The 19,487-nt window shown below is 35.4% G+C and overlaps 2 protein-coding genes across 2 annotated transcripts in view; both read left to right on the top strand.

Moving 5' to 3' along the window:
* The window catches only part of LOC133294297 (uncharacterized), a 36,216-nt gene extending 28,373 nt beyond the window's left edge, over positions 1 to 7,843 (top strand). The window contains exon 8 of the mRNA XM_061492951.1: positions 6,323 to 7,843. Within this exon, the coding sequence (XP_061348935.1) occupies positions 6,323 to 7,141 (819 nt within the window). The 3' untranslated portion in view covers positions 7,142 to 7,843. The remainder of the gene's footprint in view (positions 1 to 6,322) is intronic.
* Positions 7,844 to 9,377: 1,534 nt separating this feature from the next.
* On the top strand, positions 9,378 to 17,462 carry LOC133294295 (uncharacterized). The gene is made up of 10 exons (XM_061492949.1): positions 9,378 to 9,587; positions 9,983 to 10,147; positions 10,494 to 10,596; positions 11,336 to 11,448; positions 12,217 to 12,285; positions 12,675 to 12,790; positions 13,433 to 13,487; positions 15,750 to 15,870; positions 16,858 to 17,000; positions 17,098 to 17,462. The coding sequence occupies exons 2-10, from the start codon at positions 10,010 to 10,012 to the stop codon at positions 17,194 to 17,196; spliced, it is 957 nt and encodes a 318-aa protein (XP_061348933.1). The 5' UTR covers positions 9,378 to 9,587; positions 9,983 to 10,009; the 3' UTR covers positions 17,197 to 17,462.
* The last annotated feature ends 2,025 nt before the right edge of the window (positions 17,463 to 19,487 follow it).

Below are 19,487 nucleotides of genomic sequence, written 5' to 3'. Positions count from 1 at the left end.
TATCTGGCCTAGTCACAGTAAGATAATTGAGCTTCCCAATTAGCCTTCGATAACGTCCAGGATCAGATAACGGCTCCCCCTGTCCGGGCAATAACTTGACATTAGGGTCCATGGGTGTATCAACTGGTTTACTCCCCAACATACCAGTTTCTTCTAGGATATCCATGGCATACTTCCTTTGACAGATAGAAATGCCCTGTCTAGATTGCGCCACCTCAATTCCCAAGAAGTAACGCAGCTTCCCAAGGTCCTTTGTTTGAAATGCACTAAATAAATGTTGTTTTAACTGACGAATTCCGTCTTGATCACTTCCGGTGAGAATGATGTCGTCAATATAGACTAACAAATAGATGCACTTATCAGGAGATGTAATCCTATAAAATACAGAATGGTCAACTTTACTGCGGATTAAGCCAAACGCCTGAACAGCAGAACTGAAGCGACTGAACTATGCCTGAGGAGACTGCTTGAGACCATATAAGGATTTTCGAAGACGACACACCTTCCCAGACTCCCCCTGAGCAACAAAACCAGGTGGTTGCTCCATGTAAACTTCTTCTTGTAAATCACCATGAAAAAAGACATTTTTGATGTCAAGTTGAAGGAGTGGCCAGTGACGAACAACAACAAGAGCAAGAAATAGGCGAACTGACGCCATCTTAGCGACCAGAGAGAATGTATCGCTATAATCAAGGTCGAATATTTGAGTAAAACCCTTTGCAACTAGGCGTCCCTTGAGTCGATCAACATGGCCATCAGGTCTAACTTTCACAGTAAACACCCAGCGACAACCAACTATAGACTTCTCTGGAGGAGCAGAAACAAGGTCCTAAGTGCCATTGGAATGAAGTGCAGTCATCTCATCAAGCATCGCTTGGCGCCACCCTGGATGGGAAAATGCTTCACCTATGATCTTAGGAATAGAAATAGAAGAAAGACTAGAAACAAAGGTGAAATGAGGTGAAGAAAGATGGTCATAGCTAAAAAAGGTATAAAGAGGATAAGGGTTACGAGTAGTACGTGTACCTTTCCTTTGAGCAATGGGAAGAGCCTCTGGTGAAGGATCCGGAGGGGAAGAAGCAACAACAGTGGGTGATGAGTCATTAAGAGTCGAGTCGACAGGAGGCACAGGTTTGCGACGCTGATAGGTAAGAAGTGGACGCTTCGCAGGTATGGAAGCAATAGGTTGCTCATCTGGAATAGAAGCACTTGCAGCTGGCAAAGACAAGTCAAGAAAAGGGACAGGAAGAACATGATCAACCTGTGACAACTGAGATGGGATAGAATGAAAGGGTTGTTGATCAAGAAAAGTGAGATCAGCGGAAACTAAGTAACGCTTAAAATCGGGAGAATAACAACGATAACCCTTTTGAAGACGAGAATAACCAAGAAAAATACATTTAAAAGCTTTGGATGTTAACTTATCCTTACCAGGGGTGAGATCATGAACAAAACAGGTACAACCAAAGACATGTGGGGATAGAGGGTAGAGAGGAACATCTGGAAGCAATAAATTATAAGGAACGTCATTATCAAGCACTGATGAAGACATCCGGTTGATGAGAAAAGAAGAGGCAAGGACTGCATCTGCCCAGAAGTGAAGAGGAACACGCATGTGTGTAAGAAGAGTCCGTGCAGTCTCAATGATATGTCTATTCTTACGTTCAGCTACTCCATTTTGCTGTGGAGTGTGAGGACAAGTAGTTTGGTGTAAAGTACCCTGTTTGGCTAAGAAATTAAAAAAGTCCACAGAAACATATTCCTTGGCATTATCACTACGGAAAATACGAATAGAGGCACCAAATTGAGTATGAATTTCAGCAGAAATTTTTTGATAAATAGAAAACAACTCAGAACGGTTTTTCATTAAATAAATCCAAGTACAACGTGAAAAATCATCAATAAAGGTAACAAAATACCGAAACCCTAAAACAATCACACTACGACTAGGACCCCAAATATCTGAATGAATAATTGAAAAGGGAGCATCAGCTCGTTTATTGACTCGATTAGCAAAGGAGGAGCGCATGTGCTTTCCTTGCTGACATGACTGACAATCTAAAGTCTGAAGACCGGACAAAAGGGGAACCATCTTCTGTAATTTTGAAAGACTAGGATACCCGAGGCGACTGTGGATGAGTTGTGGAGATTCTGTGGGAGAACAAGCAACAGAAGGACTCGGAACAACCAGATAGAACAGACCCCGTGACTCACGGCCCACTCCAATCGTCTTCCCCGTACTCGGGTTCTGCATAGAAATAGAATGATTTGAGAAGGTGACAATACAGTTAAGAGAGTTGATCAATTTACTAACAGATATTAAATTGTAAGGGATGTTAGGAATGTAATAGACAGATGTCAAGGTCAATGAGGAGGTTGGACAGATTTGTCCAATCCCATGAACGAGAGTCTTAGTGCCATCAGCAAGGGTAAAAGAGGGTAAATTATCAGAATATGTAAGGGATGAAAAGAGTTCCTTATTACCACAGAGGTGATCAGTAGCACCTGAGTCAAATATCCAAGGACCAAGTGATGCAGAATGAGAAACACAAGCAACGAGATTACTAGTTTTTGAAGCAGAGGCCTGAGATTGAGGAGAGGCCTTCCTGAGAAGGGTCTGGAGTGTTGCATGGTCTTCAGAGGAGAGAGAGACTGTACCATTTGAAGCAGTATCCGATTGAGCTATATTAGCAGCAAAAGAAGGTCGCAGATGAGGATACTTTGTGTAGCAACGTTCCTCATAATGACCAAGTTGCTGACAGTAATGACAACGAGGTCGCTGACCACGTCCTCCTGGGCCATGTCCTCCCGGGCCTCTACCACGACCACGTCCACCTCCAATGTTCCCGCGAAAGTCAGTACGGGAAACTAGAGCAGTAGAATCAACAGCAGAAGACGATGCAGGAGTAGATTTCTTATTCAGATTTAGAAGACGCTGATATGTCATTGATAGTTCAGGCTCCCACTAGTCAAGATAGTATCCCGGACATTATCATATTCTTCGGGGAGGCCAGACAGTGTGGCAACCATAAAGAGACGTTCCACCTGTTTTCGATATGCAGAAGCATCAGTAAGGTAAGACAACATATCCAAATATGCCTGCATCAAAGATCGACTCTTGCCAACATATGTCTCCATCTGAATGTCGGATGATTTGCTCAGTTCCATAAACTGAGAGATGATGAAATAGAGCTGCTGAACATCATTAGTGTAGAGGTTTTTTGCTTCCTCCCACACTTTAGTGCAAGTTTGAAACGAATAGAAGATGTCCAAGACGACTGGATCAATAGATTGCCAGAGGATACTCAGAAGCGGGTTGTCAATCTTTTCCCAGTCAGACTTTTCCTCCTTAGGGACATCAGTAGACTTAGTCGTGAGATGGTTCCCATGTCCTTGTCCAAAGAACCTAACTCGAACAGAGGTGACCCAGTTCTTGTAATTAACAGAACCCTTCAATTTTGAAGAGGTAATGGACCCAACATTGGTAGAGATGATATTGGGAGAATTTTTGACATGAGGAGGTGGAGAACTGACCTCCGAATGAACAGGAGAATTTGCTGCCATAATATGAAATCACAAGGATATAAATCGAGTAAATAGGAACGAACCTGATCACTGATCAAGAAGAGGCGCGCACAAAAAGTCAAACCCACAGAGAAACAACCACAGATCTAGAAAGAGGAGGAGAAGGCGAGCTTCTCTGTCCAAGACCGACCAAAAAAAGCTGCCCGAATAGTGCACACGCGCCGGCAGAAGGTAGCACGTGAGGCCCATGCGCAGAGGAGATGGACGGCGCGTGAGGGCGCGTGGGAACTCCGATGGTGGCCGGACTGCCACAGAGTTGGTCGCCGGGAGGGGAGAGGGTGCTGATCGTCCGTGCTGAAAACTCGCCGGAAAAGTTCTCCGGCGGCCTGAACAGTGGCGGACGGTGGTTCCGGTGACCGTCGGAGGTGCTGACGCGTTCAGAAATTGATCAGAAGGGACTTACAGTCCTTGATGGCTTGCCGGAAGGATGCACGACAAAGAAAAGATGACTCCTAAGCAGTGGGCTTAGGTTTTAAAGCGAAAACAAGGTTTCTAAGCGGAAGCGAGGGTCCCCAGAACAACAGAGCTCTGATACCAACTTGAATATAAAATAATATGTTGTGTATTGATCTAATTCAGAGAGTTACAATATATCTAAACCCTAATGGGCTTAAGTGAAAGGCCCAGACCTAATACAATCAGAATATTTACAGATAGGAAGTAATCCAATCATATCTAATATATTCTAACAATATGGAACTTGATATTTTCTTTGTCCGTGAATGTGTTATCAATAAAGAATTGATGGTGCCTCATATTCCATCTTTTGATCAAGTTGCTGACACACTTACCAAGGCTTTGACTCCTGCTTGGTTTGCTGAATTGGGATCCAAACTCAAGTCTTGGATAGCTCCCTTTGCACATCCAAGCCTTTTTGAGTTTGCGGGAGGGTATTAGTGATATAGCTCACTTAGCTTTAGTTTTAGCTTTGCTAATGTTACTATACTTTTGTTACTATATTTCTGTATGTATCAGATAGCTTCTAGTCTTTCTGTTTTGTATTCTGTTAGTTTGTTGGGTGTTTGTTATTTGCTAACTCAGATTTGAGTCCTTACATTGCTCTATAAATAGAGCCCTCATGTATTAGTTTCATGATCTGAATATACAATGAATTCAATGGCTCCCTCTCCAATCTTTTCTCTCATCTCGTTCTTACCAAACTCTGATAGTTTATCAATAGTGTCGCTATTGCACTACTATAGCGCGTTGCGGCACCCAGCCAAGTAGTGGTGTTATTGTGGCGCTATAGGGAAAGGATGTAAGATTCCAATTTTGCCCTTAAGAAAGGATGTAAGATTCCAATTTTGCCCTTAATTTAAAGTGCCAACCTTAATATTTTAGGGTTAAATCATCTTTTAGCCCTATTTTTATTTTGAAACTCTCTACCCACTCTCTCTATGCATCGACCTAAACCTCTCTTTCTTTCTCGTCTCTCTGCGACCAGAGACTAGAGACAAGCTTCCGTTTCCGGCGACTAGAGACTAGCTTCCGTTTCCGGCGAATAGAGACCCCCCATTCCATACATTTTGGGTGGGTTAAGAGTGAGGTTTGTTTTAGTGGGTTTTGTGACATTGTTTATTTGTCTTGGATTCTCTGGCTCAATTAAAAGATGAACCGATTTATAGCATCTTTGGGTTCTCTGATAGTGTTTGTTTGCCTTTAGTTTAAAGGTTTAATTATATGTATCGGACTTTGCTATGGCATGCTGCTTCTACCGACTCTAATGTAATAGTATTTTTTGTGGTTGGCCGCTACCCTCATTTGATAACTATGAACTTATTTAGCTCAAGCAATTACTTCAAGAGCTAAGATTTGGGGAGGTTACACAAATCATACTTATGATAATCAAGCTATATTTTATATTGCCTTGTAATCCAGTGTTTTACGAGGGAGCCAAATACATTGAGATAATTTGCCATTTCATTAGACAAAGACCTTATATTGGAGACTTTACTACTCGTTAATTCAAATGACCAGTTGGAATATGTTTTTACAAAGTTTTTTACATGTACTTGGGTAAGTTACATATGTATTAAGTTGGGTGCAGAAGATCTATATGATTCACATTGAAGGGGAGAGTTGGAAAATATGTAAATAATGTCTACATTCATTGTATAGACTAAGTGTCTAGATGCATTGTATAGGCTAACTAAATTTCCTAATTACGGTAATTAGGATATTCATGATCAGTGTAATTATTACTTTTTTGTCTATATAATTTAGCCTCTGATATGTAGTTAAAATACATATTTCATCAAATGTCACTTGTTTTCTGTTCCTGTGATAGTCTTCACAGCTTATCACTAAATCAATCAAAAAATAATAATTAGGTGGTTCTTTAGCACCTCATAAGAAGAGTTTAAATTTTCTCTCCACGGCCATGTAACATAATTAGCAAGTATCATGAGTATTACATGAATATTTTTAAATTAAAGTAAATTTTAAAAATTAGAAATTAAAAGAGAAAAATATTTAAGAGTAAAAGAGTTGATAGATTAATTTAGATAAAATCTAAAGAGTATAGATTAAGAAAGAATATTTTTTTAAATTATAAGAAAAAAATATGCATAATTAATTTGAAAAAGAATAATTTAAAATTTCAAAGAAAAGTTCAGTTTTTGTTTTTTGTTTTTTTAAGAAAGAGTATATTATTGGTTGGATGGATGTATGAAGTTTTTCTTCGGTATCAATTGATTCTCCATGTGCTACACAAGTTGATAGTTTGATTGTTTTGCAGGTTGCACGAGGCCAGATTGAGAAAGCAGCTGCTTTCAGGAAGCCGCTTAACCAAACAGCAAAAGCCACACTTCCATCAGTTCAACTAAACAGCACCACTTCTCAGCCTACTTTTACCCCACCTTTTATATCATTTGCTCCTTTTCAAACTACTGAAGACGATAACAAGAAGGCAGTAGCTGCTGCTGTTGCTGCTAAGCTTGCTGCCTCTACATCCTCTGCTCAAATGCTTACATCTGTTCTTTCTTCTCTTGTAGCTGAGGAAGCTGCCTCCATGAATGGTTCCTTAAATTCTACGGGATTTGCAACGGAATCACCTATTTTTAACCCAGAGAAAAGGCCCAAACTTGAAAAACCAACGCCTGTTTCTGATGTTAATAGTTCTGATATGGCGAGCTCTTCCTTTTATGCCTCTTTACAACAGCCATCATTGGCAAATGTGCCACTTGCACCATCAGCCAGCTTGCTAACCATGTCTCAAGCCAATCAATTACAAGCTGCATTTGCTTCACCACCCCTACCTCCGCCTCATTCTTCAGCAAATCAACCATCAAACCAATATGTCCAATCAACTGGTTTGATGATTGGGGGAAGTCCTTATGGATACGGATCAAATAACTTACCACCTCCACCTCCTTTGCCTCCACATGTGGCAATAGGATTATCAATGCCCACCTCTCAATCAGCACAGCAGCAACAGCAGTCATCACCAGGAGGATTTTACAGGCCACCTGGCATAGGGTTTTATGGGCAAAGCCACCCATCAACACCACCACCATTACCTAGGCAGCGAGCATTATTTGAAGACCATCAGCCATAGTTGCTCCAAAACCTTTGTAACAAGTTCCTCTGGGAAATTGCTGTAGGCTGTGTAATAGTGTAAAATATCAGAAAATTAGATGTGGCCAGAATTCATCTGTAAGTCTTGTATACCCCTGCCTTTTTTTCGTTTGCCTACTGCTTTAATTTTGAGTGGTAGGCTTTGACAAAATACATACCCCTTTTTCTTTATTTTTCTCCATAACAAGGCATATATATAAGTTATGTTCGACATTCGCTTATGTATAACATTACTTATGTATTATGCCTTATTATGAAAAAAATGAAGACGGTGCCAGAAACAATGAGGTATGCTTTTAGAGATACTTGAGATCTACTTCACCAGTGTCAACTATTGTTAAGAAGAAAGAACCTTTTGGGACCTTTACAAATTGTTGTGAAACATCACAATGCCCTTGTTATGGTGTATGTGGACCTCTTTTGTTTGCATGAAGCTGCCTATGAGGATAAACATTATCAGCTGATATCATTCACATCTAGATGACTTTTCTGAGCTTCACCATGCTCATAGTATGCTGTCCTAGGAGGTTGCAACTTGATGTAGATTAATATCAATGTACAGGGTGTTGATACTTTTTGTTGCCTACTAGTTTCCGGATGGTGCATGTTAGGGTCTTTTATTATTATTATATTATTATTTTTAGAAACAATTAGGGTCTTTATTTATGTATGCAAAAGCGTTTAGATCCTTGAGGTTCGGTTGGACAAGCGACTAAACTCCAAGACACAATACATTTGTTTAGCTCTCCATGAACGCCCTTAGCATATGCAAAGGGGTTTCCGTCGAAGCGATTGTAAATTCAAAGCTTTACAAAGTATTATGCCAATCACAACTCTGGCTTTAAAAGCAACATGAATGCTCTGCTTTATCTTAAGTTGAAAAAAATAGAGGCATGTTTTTGTTGGGTTCTAGTGGCCCTAAAATATGATTGAGGACTAATTTTGTTTCGCAATAATCAAAAAAATCACGAAGCATGTTCAACAAGAAAGTAAACTAAAAAAATTAGTTCTTTGCAATTAATTCATTTAAGGTTAAGTTTTATTAAAAGCCTTAATTATCCAACTCAAGAAAATAGAAATTATAATCTAGCTGAGTTAAACCCCACAAAGCGGAGAAGAGCTTTTATCATTTTCAATTAAAATGTTAAAATCTATCTTTAACACTTCTCTGCAAGTTGTGTGTATTGCTTGTAGTTCAAATTGTAAATGTTAGTAGGATATAAGCTGAAAAATAATTTTTTTTGGGGGTGAGATATTCCAATTGGTTTATCGCTTCGTGATTAATCTGATTCGGGACGGGTCTCGGGATTGAGGCTTTAAACCCTTCCTAAGGATGATACTGAAAATGATCGAATACATAATCTCACTCCCACTTGTTTAGTTCTATGACACCAACTAAGCTACCATTATTTAGTAACTAAGTTACCATTATTTAGTGAAATATACCGTGTCAACTCAATAGTTTTTGAAACATTGCTTTCAACTATCTCGATATACAATTATTATATTATAAATAACAGAAGTCACTTAGTTGAGAAATAATTGTTTTAGAAAGTGACAAATAACAAGTATGCTTTTATTTAAACTTCCAAAAAGAAAGCATTTTTATGACACAATTTTTTTAATCTTCTTTAGAAGCTATTTTTTTTTTAGCTTCTGTAAAAAAAGAAATTAATTAATTTTTTTTTGAAGTTTTTATGTTGTTCGAAAAGCTTATTTACTTAGTATAAAAATTTTCAAACATTTTTTTAACTTTTTAAAAAAAAATACTTTTTTCTCATAAAAAAAAAAAGCTAAATAAACTCCCTAAGGCCTAACCCCCTTTGAATTGACTAATTTGAATATACTAAATTCCTTTATAACTCTCTTATACACACAAAAAGGGATTGGGTCCCACCATTCTTTTTTCTTTCTCATCTTACTTGTGGATCCCACTTATACTTTTGTTTCAACAACATGAGATAGTTTTTTTCCTATGACATAACAAAAATATATCCTATATATATATATTATCTGCTTTTGTCAACGGCTTTTCTTAACATCGAGTTGCGATTTGCTGTGTTAGAAGCTATCCTTAGTTTGCACACCACAGTACGCGTTTGAGCTGTTCAAGCTAAAATACTGTTGATTTGGTAACACAACACAACACAACACAAAAACATCTAAATTTTCTTTTCATTTTTTTATTTATTGTATTTTTTTCTTATCAAGCACGAAAAGCAACAGCAATAGAGCTAAGCAACCTTTTATTTATTTATAAAACCCCCATTTTTTTTGGTTATTTTTCATTTCCATTCAAATATTCCTTACCCTCCTTCAAATTCAGGTTTTATTAAGAATCCCCCAATTCTGTTTATTCGCATTTCAAATTATTCGGTTCGGTATCGATCGCAAGCAAAACGGGGCCTTTTTTTTTGTTTAAATCGGTAAATTGGTCATCTTTAGGGTTTATGTAATTTGTATTTTTAGTTGATTAATGTGCGTTATTTTCGTTGTCTTGGTTGTTGTTGTTGTTCTTGTTGTGTCCATATTGAAATTCAGTTCTATTAGTTTCACATGTTAGTTTTACTGTTCAATTAGTTGAGTAATCTGGTGCCCCTTTCTTTTGGGGTTAGCGAAATTAGAGGGAATAAGCCCTTTTGTCAACATCTGAAATGGATTAAGATAATGCTTGCTACGTTGGTTATTGAAAATAATGGAGTACTAGCTGGAGTGATGCATGAAAAGAATTGATTTTTTTGTTTTAGAAATTGACATTTTCTTGAACTTGATGGTTCGGTTCTGGGCTCTTAGAAATTGTCCCTTTTTGTTTGACTTGTAGGCTGACCTATAGTAAAGAATCATATTAATGTCTTCAAGAACATTGAGGAGAAGACTCCATCATGGGGATGTTGATGGCAAAAGGCAGGAGCATTACGATACTTCGGGATTAGATTCTCTGAGTGAGCCCTTGCTGGATGATGATGATTATATTGAGAGTAATAAGGTCAGAAACTGTGTTTATCTTATTTATTTTGTGTGAGTGTGTGCCAAGTATGAATTTGGTACCGGTACTTATTGTGTACACATAGTTACGGATCCAATACTCACTTATCAATCAAGTACAAACACCATGTTTTGTTGCTAAGTTGAGTGAAAACATTATGAAAATTGTATTTTTAATTATGATATGATTTTAATGCTTTATTGTCTATGTTTTTATGTTTCTATTTGATATATCCTCCTGTACCCATATCTTAGTTCTTATAAATTTTATTGTATGCCCATAAGAACTCATCTGTATCCATGTAACACAACTTTTTGTGAAGCTATATTTTTTCTGTGTCTTGCAGACATGTACGCTTGAAGATATATGGGATGATGAGAGGAAGAAGGCACAGGTTCATTGGACATTCTTATTTTCAAACCTCATTGAGCAATGGGCACAGTGGTTAGGTATGTGTATGATTGTGTTGGCTTGCCTCTCAGATACAATTAAGCTTGATAGTATGAGTAATTCAGCAGTAGGTTGTTTCACTTTTGTTAATGCCTGACCGTATGTCTATCATGCGTGTTTTCATTAACAACTAATTTGATGTTCTATTTATCTTTTCTTGTTAGGAAGATATCTTCTCCCAGGCATATTCTGACTGTCACATTTGTTTTCCTTACAATTTATTTTTCCTTTTTCATTTCTCAGAGGAAGCCCTGCATTTACTGCTAAAGCTGATTTCACACATTCTGTGCTAGGTTGACTTTGCATAAATAAGCTTTTCTATTGTAACTTGTAAGTATTAGTTCACTGAACTGATGGAGGGAGGTCATAATAGGCTAGGAATTTAAGTTAGGGGCACAATCACATCGCGGCTGGTGTAGTTTTACGTATTAGGTTTGAAATCTTATAAACTGTAAAGAAAGAAGAAAGGAAGCATTGCTTGGAATGTGTAGTATACATGAACTTACTATCAGTGGGATTATTTATATTATTCATTTCTAAGAGCCTCATTTATGGTGCTTGGAAAAAATATAGACCTATACTAGAAAATAGTAAATGTCAGGGTTTTTTGTATGTTTCATTTGTACCTTTTGCACTCTGCTGACTGGTATACGAATAAGAAGACAATTGTGCAGCATGTCATGATTTTAGTGGTGGTTATGTGACCTCTTAACCAATTATTGCATATTGTCTATGCAGCAAACCTTGTACTAGGATCTGGATCTCTTATTGGGCGTCTTTTGTCTTTTCCTTCTACTGCTCTAAATGGTCAAAACAATAAGATGCTTCCTCCATCTCTTAACCCTCTGCAGGTATGTCACTAAGTCTAGTGCTATTTTATTTTGAAATCTCATGTGCTTGTTTTGGCCAAAATCAAGTAACCAACTTCTACTTCAATCCTTTAGCAAATAAATTCATATGATTTTAATTTTGGATGTTCTATCCAAACGCCAAAAGTTTGTAATCTCTAACTGAAAATACAGTTGATCTAAATTTTGAATATGGAAGGCATTTCTGAGCAAACCTTTTGGATCAATGTCCACTAAACCCCCTAACTTAACCATCCCTCATCGTTTGAGAATAAAATGATGCCAAGGAAATTCTGATAATAAAATCAATTATGTGATAGGATATTATCACTATATTTAGTTTTATATTGCCACGCAATGTCTTGAATGTCTGCTGGTGTTGTGTTTATAAGGCATAGGGGCAGTGGATATTTCTTTGGAACTTGACAGTGTGTTTTGGTTGAATTATAAATTGAAAATTTTCACTTGGAAAAGACAAATCCTTGAGATTTGAAAAACCTATTCTCCCTTTTTAATTAATGTATAATCAAACATCTGATTTATTGAGATTGTGGTTCCTTTGCTGAGCTAGTTAGTCTTTGATGGGCCCCATCTGTCTTTCTCGTTGTTATGATTATTGTGGAGTCTCTCTCTCTCTCTCTCTCTCTCTTAAAAAATATATTATGTTATATAATGCCATCTTATGGTTTAGAGCTTCATACTGTCTTCTTGCTGCTTGTTACTATGGATAATCTGTTACTTGTGGTTGTCTAACATTTATTTATTTCTTAGGAAGAAAGACTAAGAAACTTACAGCAACGGCTTGAAGTCCCCTTTGATGGCTCTAAAACAGAGCACCAAGTATGTATTAATGCATTTTTTTTCCATATCACTTTACTGACATTTGTCACTATATCCTGCAATCTGTTTGTTCTATTTTTCACTTGTTCTGATCTTGTTGTTGTCTTCATGTGCATACACCTTTGTTATGTTGATGTTCTATGTTGCTCTGTATGCATGCCTGGTAGACAATCTGAATGTTTTTTATCTGGAATGTGGGCATGGTATTTGCTTGACTTTCAAATGCTTGTTTATGGGGATAGATAAACAATTTTTAAGTTGAGATGCCTCAAATGGATGAATCAAAACGTGGCCAAGCACAATCATGTCTATTTAGTGCACTGCAGAGGTATCTAAATTGTTTTATTGAAATTAGGATCATATTTTCAAATCTATTTTTTTGGTTGCAGGATGCTCTTAAACAATTGTGGAAATTGGCTTACCCTGACAGGGAGCTTCCCTCACTTAAATCAGATCTTTGGAAGGAAATGGGATGGCAAGGTTCAGATCCTTCAACAGATTTTAGGTGTGTGATCAAAGCAATATATTGCACTTTAAGGAGAGGGGTGGGGCATGAGTATGGATAGGGTTTTATTCTGCAACAGGTCAAAGAACCAATATTAGCTGAGGCCATTAAGGCTTCATTGGCTTAATAATAGGAGGTGACAGAGAATATTCTGACCCTCTTATCTGCCCTCTGTTGATTGCCATACTCGTGGACTAACATTTGTCCACATAGTTTAGACTTACAGATGCTTTAATAGTTTGCTTTTGGATTTTGAGGTGTTGTTTCTTGTGTACTTTTGGAATTAATAGGTTACACTCCCTTGGCATTTTCTTATTAGAATACACTTTTTCCTAATCTTTCGGTTTTAGTGCAGCAACTAGCAAAAAAAGAATAAAACAACTTTGTTGTATTGAACACAGTTCTTTCCTGGAATAAAAATGTTGAACAGCATGTGCCAATCAATCATTTTCTATGAAAATATTTTGTTCAGAAAGTTTCTCCAAGGACAACATTTTTTTTTGACAAGATATTTCTCAATCATACACTTGATCTTCAGATAAAAGTTTCATTAAACTCTGTAATTTTTATGCAGTCAACTGTACCCTTTTTTTCCTGGTATTATGAATGAGTTAATATGAACTATCTAACCATGATCTGCAGGGGTGGAGGATTTATATCATTAGAGAATCTCATCTTTTTTGCACTGAAATATCCAGTAAGTTTCTTCCATTGCATTTGCTTTTATGCATCCATTGCCCTTGTTTAATGAGAGTGCTTTTGCTTTATGACCTCTCTGGTACCCTTGTATGTACATCTTGACTGTCTTGTGGATAATTGAAATGGGCACATAATTGATCCGGTTTGATTTAAAAATTACTAGATTGGCTATGTATTTTTCCAGTGTGAGTAAAAAAATAAGTTATTATATTATATAAAGAAAAAGTGAAAAACAAGAGGGAAGTGGAAAAGTTTTTAAAAATTTAAAATTCTCCTCCCAAATATCCTCTCAAAACTTGATATGAGAGCATTCACCTCATCTTGACTCAAAGAAACCAGAGGTCTAAAATAAACATATCCAATTATCCATAATTGATAAACTTCAAGGGACTACATGTTTTGCAATTGCAATGATTGCTGGGTTGGAATCTCATCCTTTTTAGTCTTAGGCATATTCTGCCTGGTGCCATAATCATAGTTGTCAAACTCACGAGTGAACTCGCAAACTCGGACGAGTTTACGCTTTTGGTCACCCTTAACGTTCCCGTTTCACTGCAAACTCACTTTTGGCACTCAAACTGTAGAAGCGCCGTGTTTTTTGGCAAACTCGTAAACTCTTACGGGTTTAACGATTTCAAGGAAATGGAGAAAAACCCATGGACCCGAAAATTTGACCCGAAACCCATCGTACAAATGGGGTTTTTTTAACACAAAAAACTCGAATACCTGATTTCAGCCGCCACCTCCTTGCTCAGTGAGAGACGACGTCGCGTGACTCCTGCTCCACCGTCTTCTCCATCGTGCTTCGTTGTTGTCCTTCCGCTTCTCTGCTTTCTTCTCTTCCAATTTCTACATGGAGGGCTCTGCTGAGGATTTGGGAGCCCCGGAGTCATGCGAGGTGGCTGATTTGGATGAGTCCATGAAGCGCTTGAACCTAATGGTCTCCTCTAACAAAGATTCTCAGCATCGCAAGCATGCTGATGATGCTCTACCACCACTTGAATCTCTTCTCTGCTTTGTTTCGTTTCTTTTTATTTTTGTGCCTCTGTTTCATTTTTTTTTTGTGCCTCTGTTTCTCGTTTCATTTATAATTTTTTTTTTCTCTCTAAAATATGTACAGTATATTGTTAGTAAGGAATCATGTTTTATTACTTTATTTAATTGTATTAATAATTATATGAAATTTGAATGTAAAATATTTTACACTTATAATACATAAAAGTTAAATTTAACATTATGTATATATATTAATTACTCATTTTTTATTTAAAAATCAATTGTGATATTAAAAGAAAACATATTTGATATTAAATTTTAAGTAAAAAAATTTAATATAACTAACATAACTATGAATATAGATTTTAAGTAAAACATATTTGATATTTTGTTTTGGATTTTGATCTTTTGTGCTATGACTTTGTGTTTGAGTCATTATGTGATTATGTGATTATGACTATTGTATCACATTATTTTGCTGGTTGGTTGAATTAAATTTGCTTATTATATTACTTTATATGCATGTAAATATATATAAATATAAATTGTATCTTGTGTTACGATTCTACGATCCGTGTTACGATTCTGCGATTTACGAATTTGGTTCACCCTTCCGAGTTTGCGTAGACTCTCGAGTTTGACAACCTTGACCATAATGGAATGTGGTCTAGAGGAAAATGCTGTAGCCATTTAACTGGCAAAGCAATATTTTTGGTCATCAATTTTTGTTATTTGATAAAAGAAGAATTTTCATTGAAAACGAGTACAAATAAGAAAAGGTCTCTCTAGTCCCTCCCTCTGCTTTTGTGCCAATGGGAGTCTTTCAGAATACCATAGACTGAGCACCATAGAGAGGCTATGCAATCAATAATGTCTTCCTTTCTCTGACATGGGCATTCTCTACAGTTAAAGGTCACAGAAAATAGTATATACCCTTTATGTATAATTCGTGTTGCTAATTGCTATATTGCTATAGGTTCACCAAGAGTTTTCCTTGAAGAATATCTTCTTTCGTTTGTAGTCCCCATATTTCTCTCAATTCTATAAATTTTTAATTTACTGTTGATAAAGCCATTTGATTAAAAAAAATTGTGCATTTCTGCTTACATTGCATTATATTACACAGAAATAAATAGTGCGTATTTAAAAATGTTTTTCTGCATTATAACTTGTGTGTACAGAAGGTCAACATAATGTGTTATAAACTTTTTTAAGTAGTGTGATTTTGGTTAGTCAAGCACATTTCTACTTGGTACTGTCATAGGATTCATTCCAGCGATTACTGCATAAACAAGATGGAACCAGAGCAGAATGGGAGTATCCATTTGCAGTAGCTGGAATCAATATTTCTTTTATGTTGGCACAGATGCTAGATCTTCAAGCAGGTAACGTGAATTAAATTCAGTGATTATAATGATGGTTGTTCTCTGCCTGAGTGCAAATAGTAAGATTGGTATCAAGCAATGATGAAAAAACCGCATCGGATTAGCTGATTTAACCGAATACCGGTGAACTGGTCAGGTGTCCAGTCCATATAACCAGAAAACCGATTGTGCAAAGAACCAATTGAGAACTGGCCAAACTAGTCCAAAATTGGTGGAGAACCAATCTTACCACATTGGAACCTTTTTTATTTTAATTAAGAAATTGGCTTATACAACACCATTTTGAGATTTTTTTAGGGATAACGTTGCTTTAAATATTATGTCATTTGGATTTATTTTTAGGTTTAATTTTCAAGGCTATGAACTAACGAATTTTATTTCTATTCTTGAACTTGTATATGTTGTGAGTTGTGATGTTACTTGACTATGAATGTTTATTGCATTATCAGTATATTAGCTTATTATTTAATATATTATATATAATTAAAAAATATATATATATATGGGATAGGATCAACTTACACCGGTGTAAGAATAATAAATCTTACATCAAATCTTAACCGTTGATTTCCGTGCATCCAATGGTTGAGATTTATTGGGAATTATAAATTAATTAACGAGTGAGACCTAATAAATCTTAACCGTCAGATGTAGAAAATCAATGATTAGGATTTGGTGTAAGATTTATTATTCTTACACCGGTGTAAGATGATCTTGCCCCTATATATATATATATATATATTTAATTATCATCAACCAAGAACCAGTGTCTTCACGAGTTCAAATGACTGGTTCGATTTTAAAAACATTGATACATAATCTTGAGTCTCTAAGTAGTTAAGCTGATTATGAAATCTTGTTTCACCATGCCACCCTCACAGATTTAATATTATTTTAGGGTTTTCCTTATTTTGAACTAAGTGTTGGTGTTTCTTGAGTACTCACCTCACATATATCATATGTAAATTCATCTGATGTTCCTTGCAGGGGTTCCATCTTCTTTACCAGGAATCCGTTTTCTACAACTGCTTGAGGAGGATGAAATGGCATTTGATAACCTTTATTGTGTTACCTTTCAAATGATGGATGCTCAGTGGCTAGCAAAGCGTGCTACTTATATGGAATTTAATGTAATATTTCATTAAATTGTATTTGCTCATTGCCTAATTATTGCTATTATTATCTCTGATAATCTTCTCATTCATTTGTAATTTTCTTTTTCATTAGGATGTTTTGAAGTCCACAAAAACGCAGTTAGAGCGTGAGCTTTCGCTTGATGACATCTCCAGTGTGAAAGATTTACCTGCTTACAACATGTTGAGATGATTTACGATGTCATCTAGTTTAACATTTCTCTCTCCCTTTTTTGGCAGAGAATGTTACATGAAATGTATCTAAAGCATTTGTCATTTTATCTCTAAATAGAAACATAAAAATCAAGTGAAAGTGTTAATTTCCAAATATCAGATTAGTGTTTCTGTTAATTTCCATCATTCCTTGTATTTAAGCGTATGTATTTGCATTTAGGAAATTGTTCAGAAAATTTCTGTTCTCAGCAATTACAAAAATTCAAGTCAATCATATCAACTATGACACCATGTGTGAGTAATAAGTTTCCCCATTTGAGAAATGAAAAATTGAAAATGATAAATATTTACTAAAATTTTCATAGCACTTTTATGCTAGTGATCTGCCTGTACATAGTGAATAGTGTGATTGGGAGATGATTGAGGGTATCAATTGATTGTCAATATTGGTAATTATTAAAGGGAAAAATAAATCTTATGTTGTAGGAGATTGTAATCTCATGTTATAGATATATCAAGTGTGGGATCCGTCTATTTAAAAAAAGAAAAAAACAAAAAATGAGTGGCACACTTTTTTATGGTGTGTGTAGGAAGATTTTGTTTTTTCATGTAACATGAGAAAAACAAATCCCATTATTAAATGCATAAAACACAGTGCAGTCTACCAAATATTTTTGGACATTGATTACATGTGTAAATAGCATGAGTCTGAGAAATTTCCTGGCTTGTAATTTAAGTTGGTAGCATAGGTTGAGTAAGTGGGAAGAAAATTTGAATTCAATTTTTAATAAATATATTTTTAGGGAAGAGCAAAGAGTTTTAACTGTGATTAAATTTTGATTCGAGATTAATTTTATAACTGGTTTAAAAAGTTGAAACATGTGAGAATATTTGGGGTCTGACTCTATAGTCGGTATATTAAAAAAATAAAAAATAACAATTACATACCAGTATCTGACGATCGTTTTACTTCTCTAAGCAGCATCCAATACTTGCATCTCAATTTGCAATATTTAATTCACACTAATTTTACAAAACTATTTTACTGGATAATGCATCTTTTCAGGTAGTTAATATGGTATTCTCGGTGTACTATATTTAAGATAAATTTTCAAACATTTAGTAATTGTTGATTTTACATAAATATTCAAAAAATCATTAAATATAATTAGCAAGTAATAAATAATTTACCACTCTCCCTTTATATTCATATCCTATAAAAAGGATACAAACCAGACGAATTCCTTTTTTTTTTTTATACACTATGTGTATCTTCTATGGGAAACAATCCTATTTGAAGCGAGTCTAAAATTAAGATTTTAAATCTTTCTCAAAGATGGTATTGGAAATGATCGAATATATATTCTCACCTTATCTGCTCAACTCTCATACACTAACTAAGCTACTATCATTTGATAATTCTCATGTTTTATATTGATGCCAATGTGATGTTTCTTCTTTCTTTAGTCATATTTATTGTCGTGTCAATTACCTTTTATTGGTGTTCTCTCGTCTTTTTTACCCTGAATTATTTGCTCATTCTTCCACTCCTTGTGTTGAAGAGTAACTACTAAGGGTCGTTTGAATGGGTTTGTTTTTTTTACAAAAGTTAAAGCATTTTAGATTTTTAAAAAAATATTTGACTTTTGATTTCTATTTTTTTTTAGAAACTAAAAATTGTAGCTGTAAAATTTTTTTTAACTTTTTTTGTGACTTATATATATATATATATATATATATATATATATATATATATATATTTTAAAGTAGATATCCAAATAGACTTTGTAGTGAGAAATATTTTTTTTGTAAAAAAAAAAACTTTTGAAGTGAAAAAATACATCCAAACATATGCACAATATATAATGATTTGGATTGGAATGAAAGTGGTTCCTTAATCTTTTCCTAACATATACATTTTTTTTGGGTAATAATTCCTAACATACGTTATGTGAGCGCTATCTTTCATTTTTTGCTCATTTTTGGCTATAAAGCCATAAAAAATGTTTAGAAAAATGAAAAGATTACAGAAATGAAAATAAAACGAATCCGAAATGACATTTTCATTATTGCTACATAGTAAGACGTAGATAGTATTTGTAGGGATTAACGTTTGTTATATTGATTGTAATAGACAATTTTATCTCTTACACAGACATAAAAATATGTGGGGCCTATATGTAATTATATGAAGAGAAAAAAGAGAAAATGAATGTCACATACAATTTTTATATATATAGAAGATAAACTTATTTTCGTGTTATAAGATTGATCAAAATTTAGGGAATGGAACGAAGAGTTATACTTCAC

The sequence above is a fragment of the Gastrolobium bilobum genome, unplaced genomic scaffold (genome assembly GCF_033153095.1).
Source record: "Gastrolobium bilobum isolate Gb01-03AN ecotype WA unplaced genomic scaffold, APGP_CSIRO_Gbil_v1 utg9383, whole genome shotgun sequence".
Taxonomy (NCBI): Eukaryota; Viridiplantae; Streptophyta; class Magnoliopsida; order Fabales; family Fabaceae; genus Gastrolobium; species Gastrolobium bilobum.
Note: the sequence above shows the minus strand (reverse complement) of the source record. Positions and strands in the feature narration are given on the sequence as shown.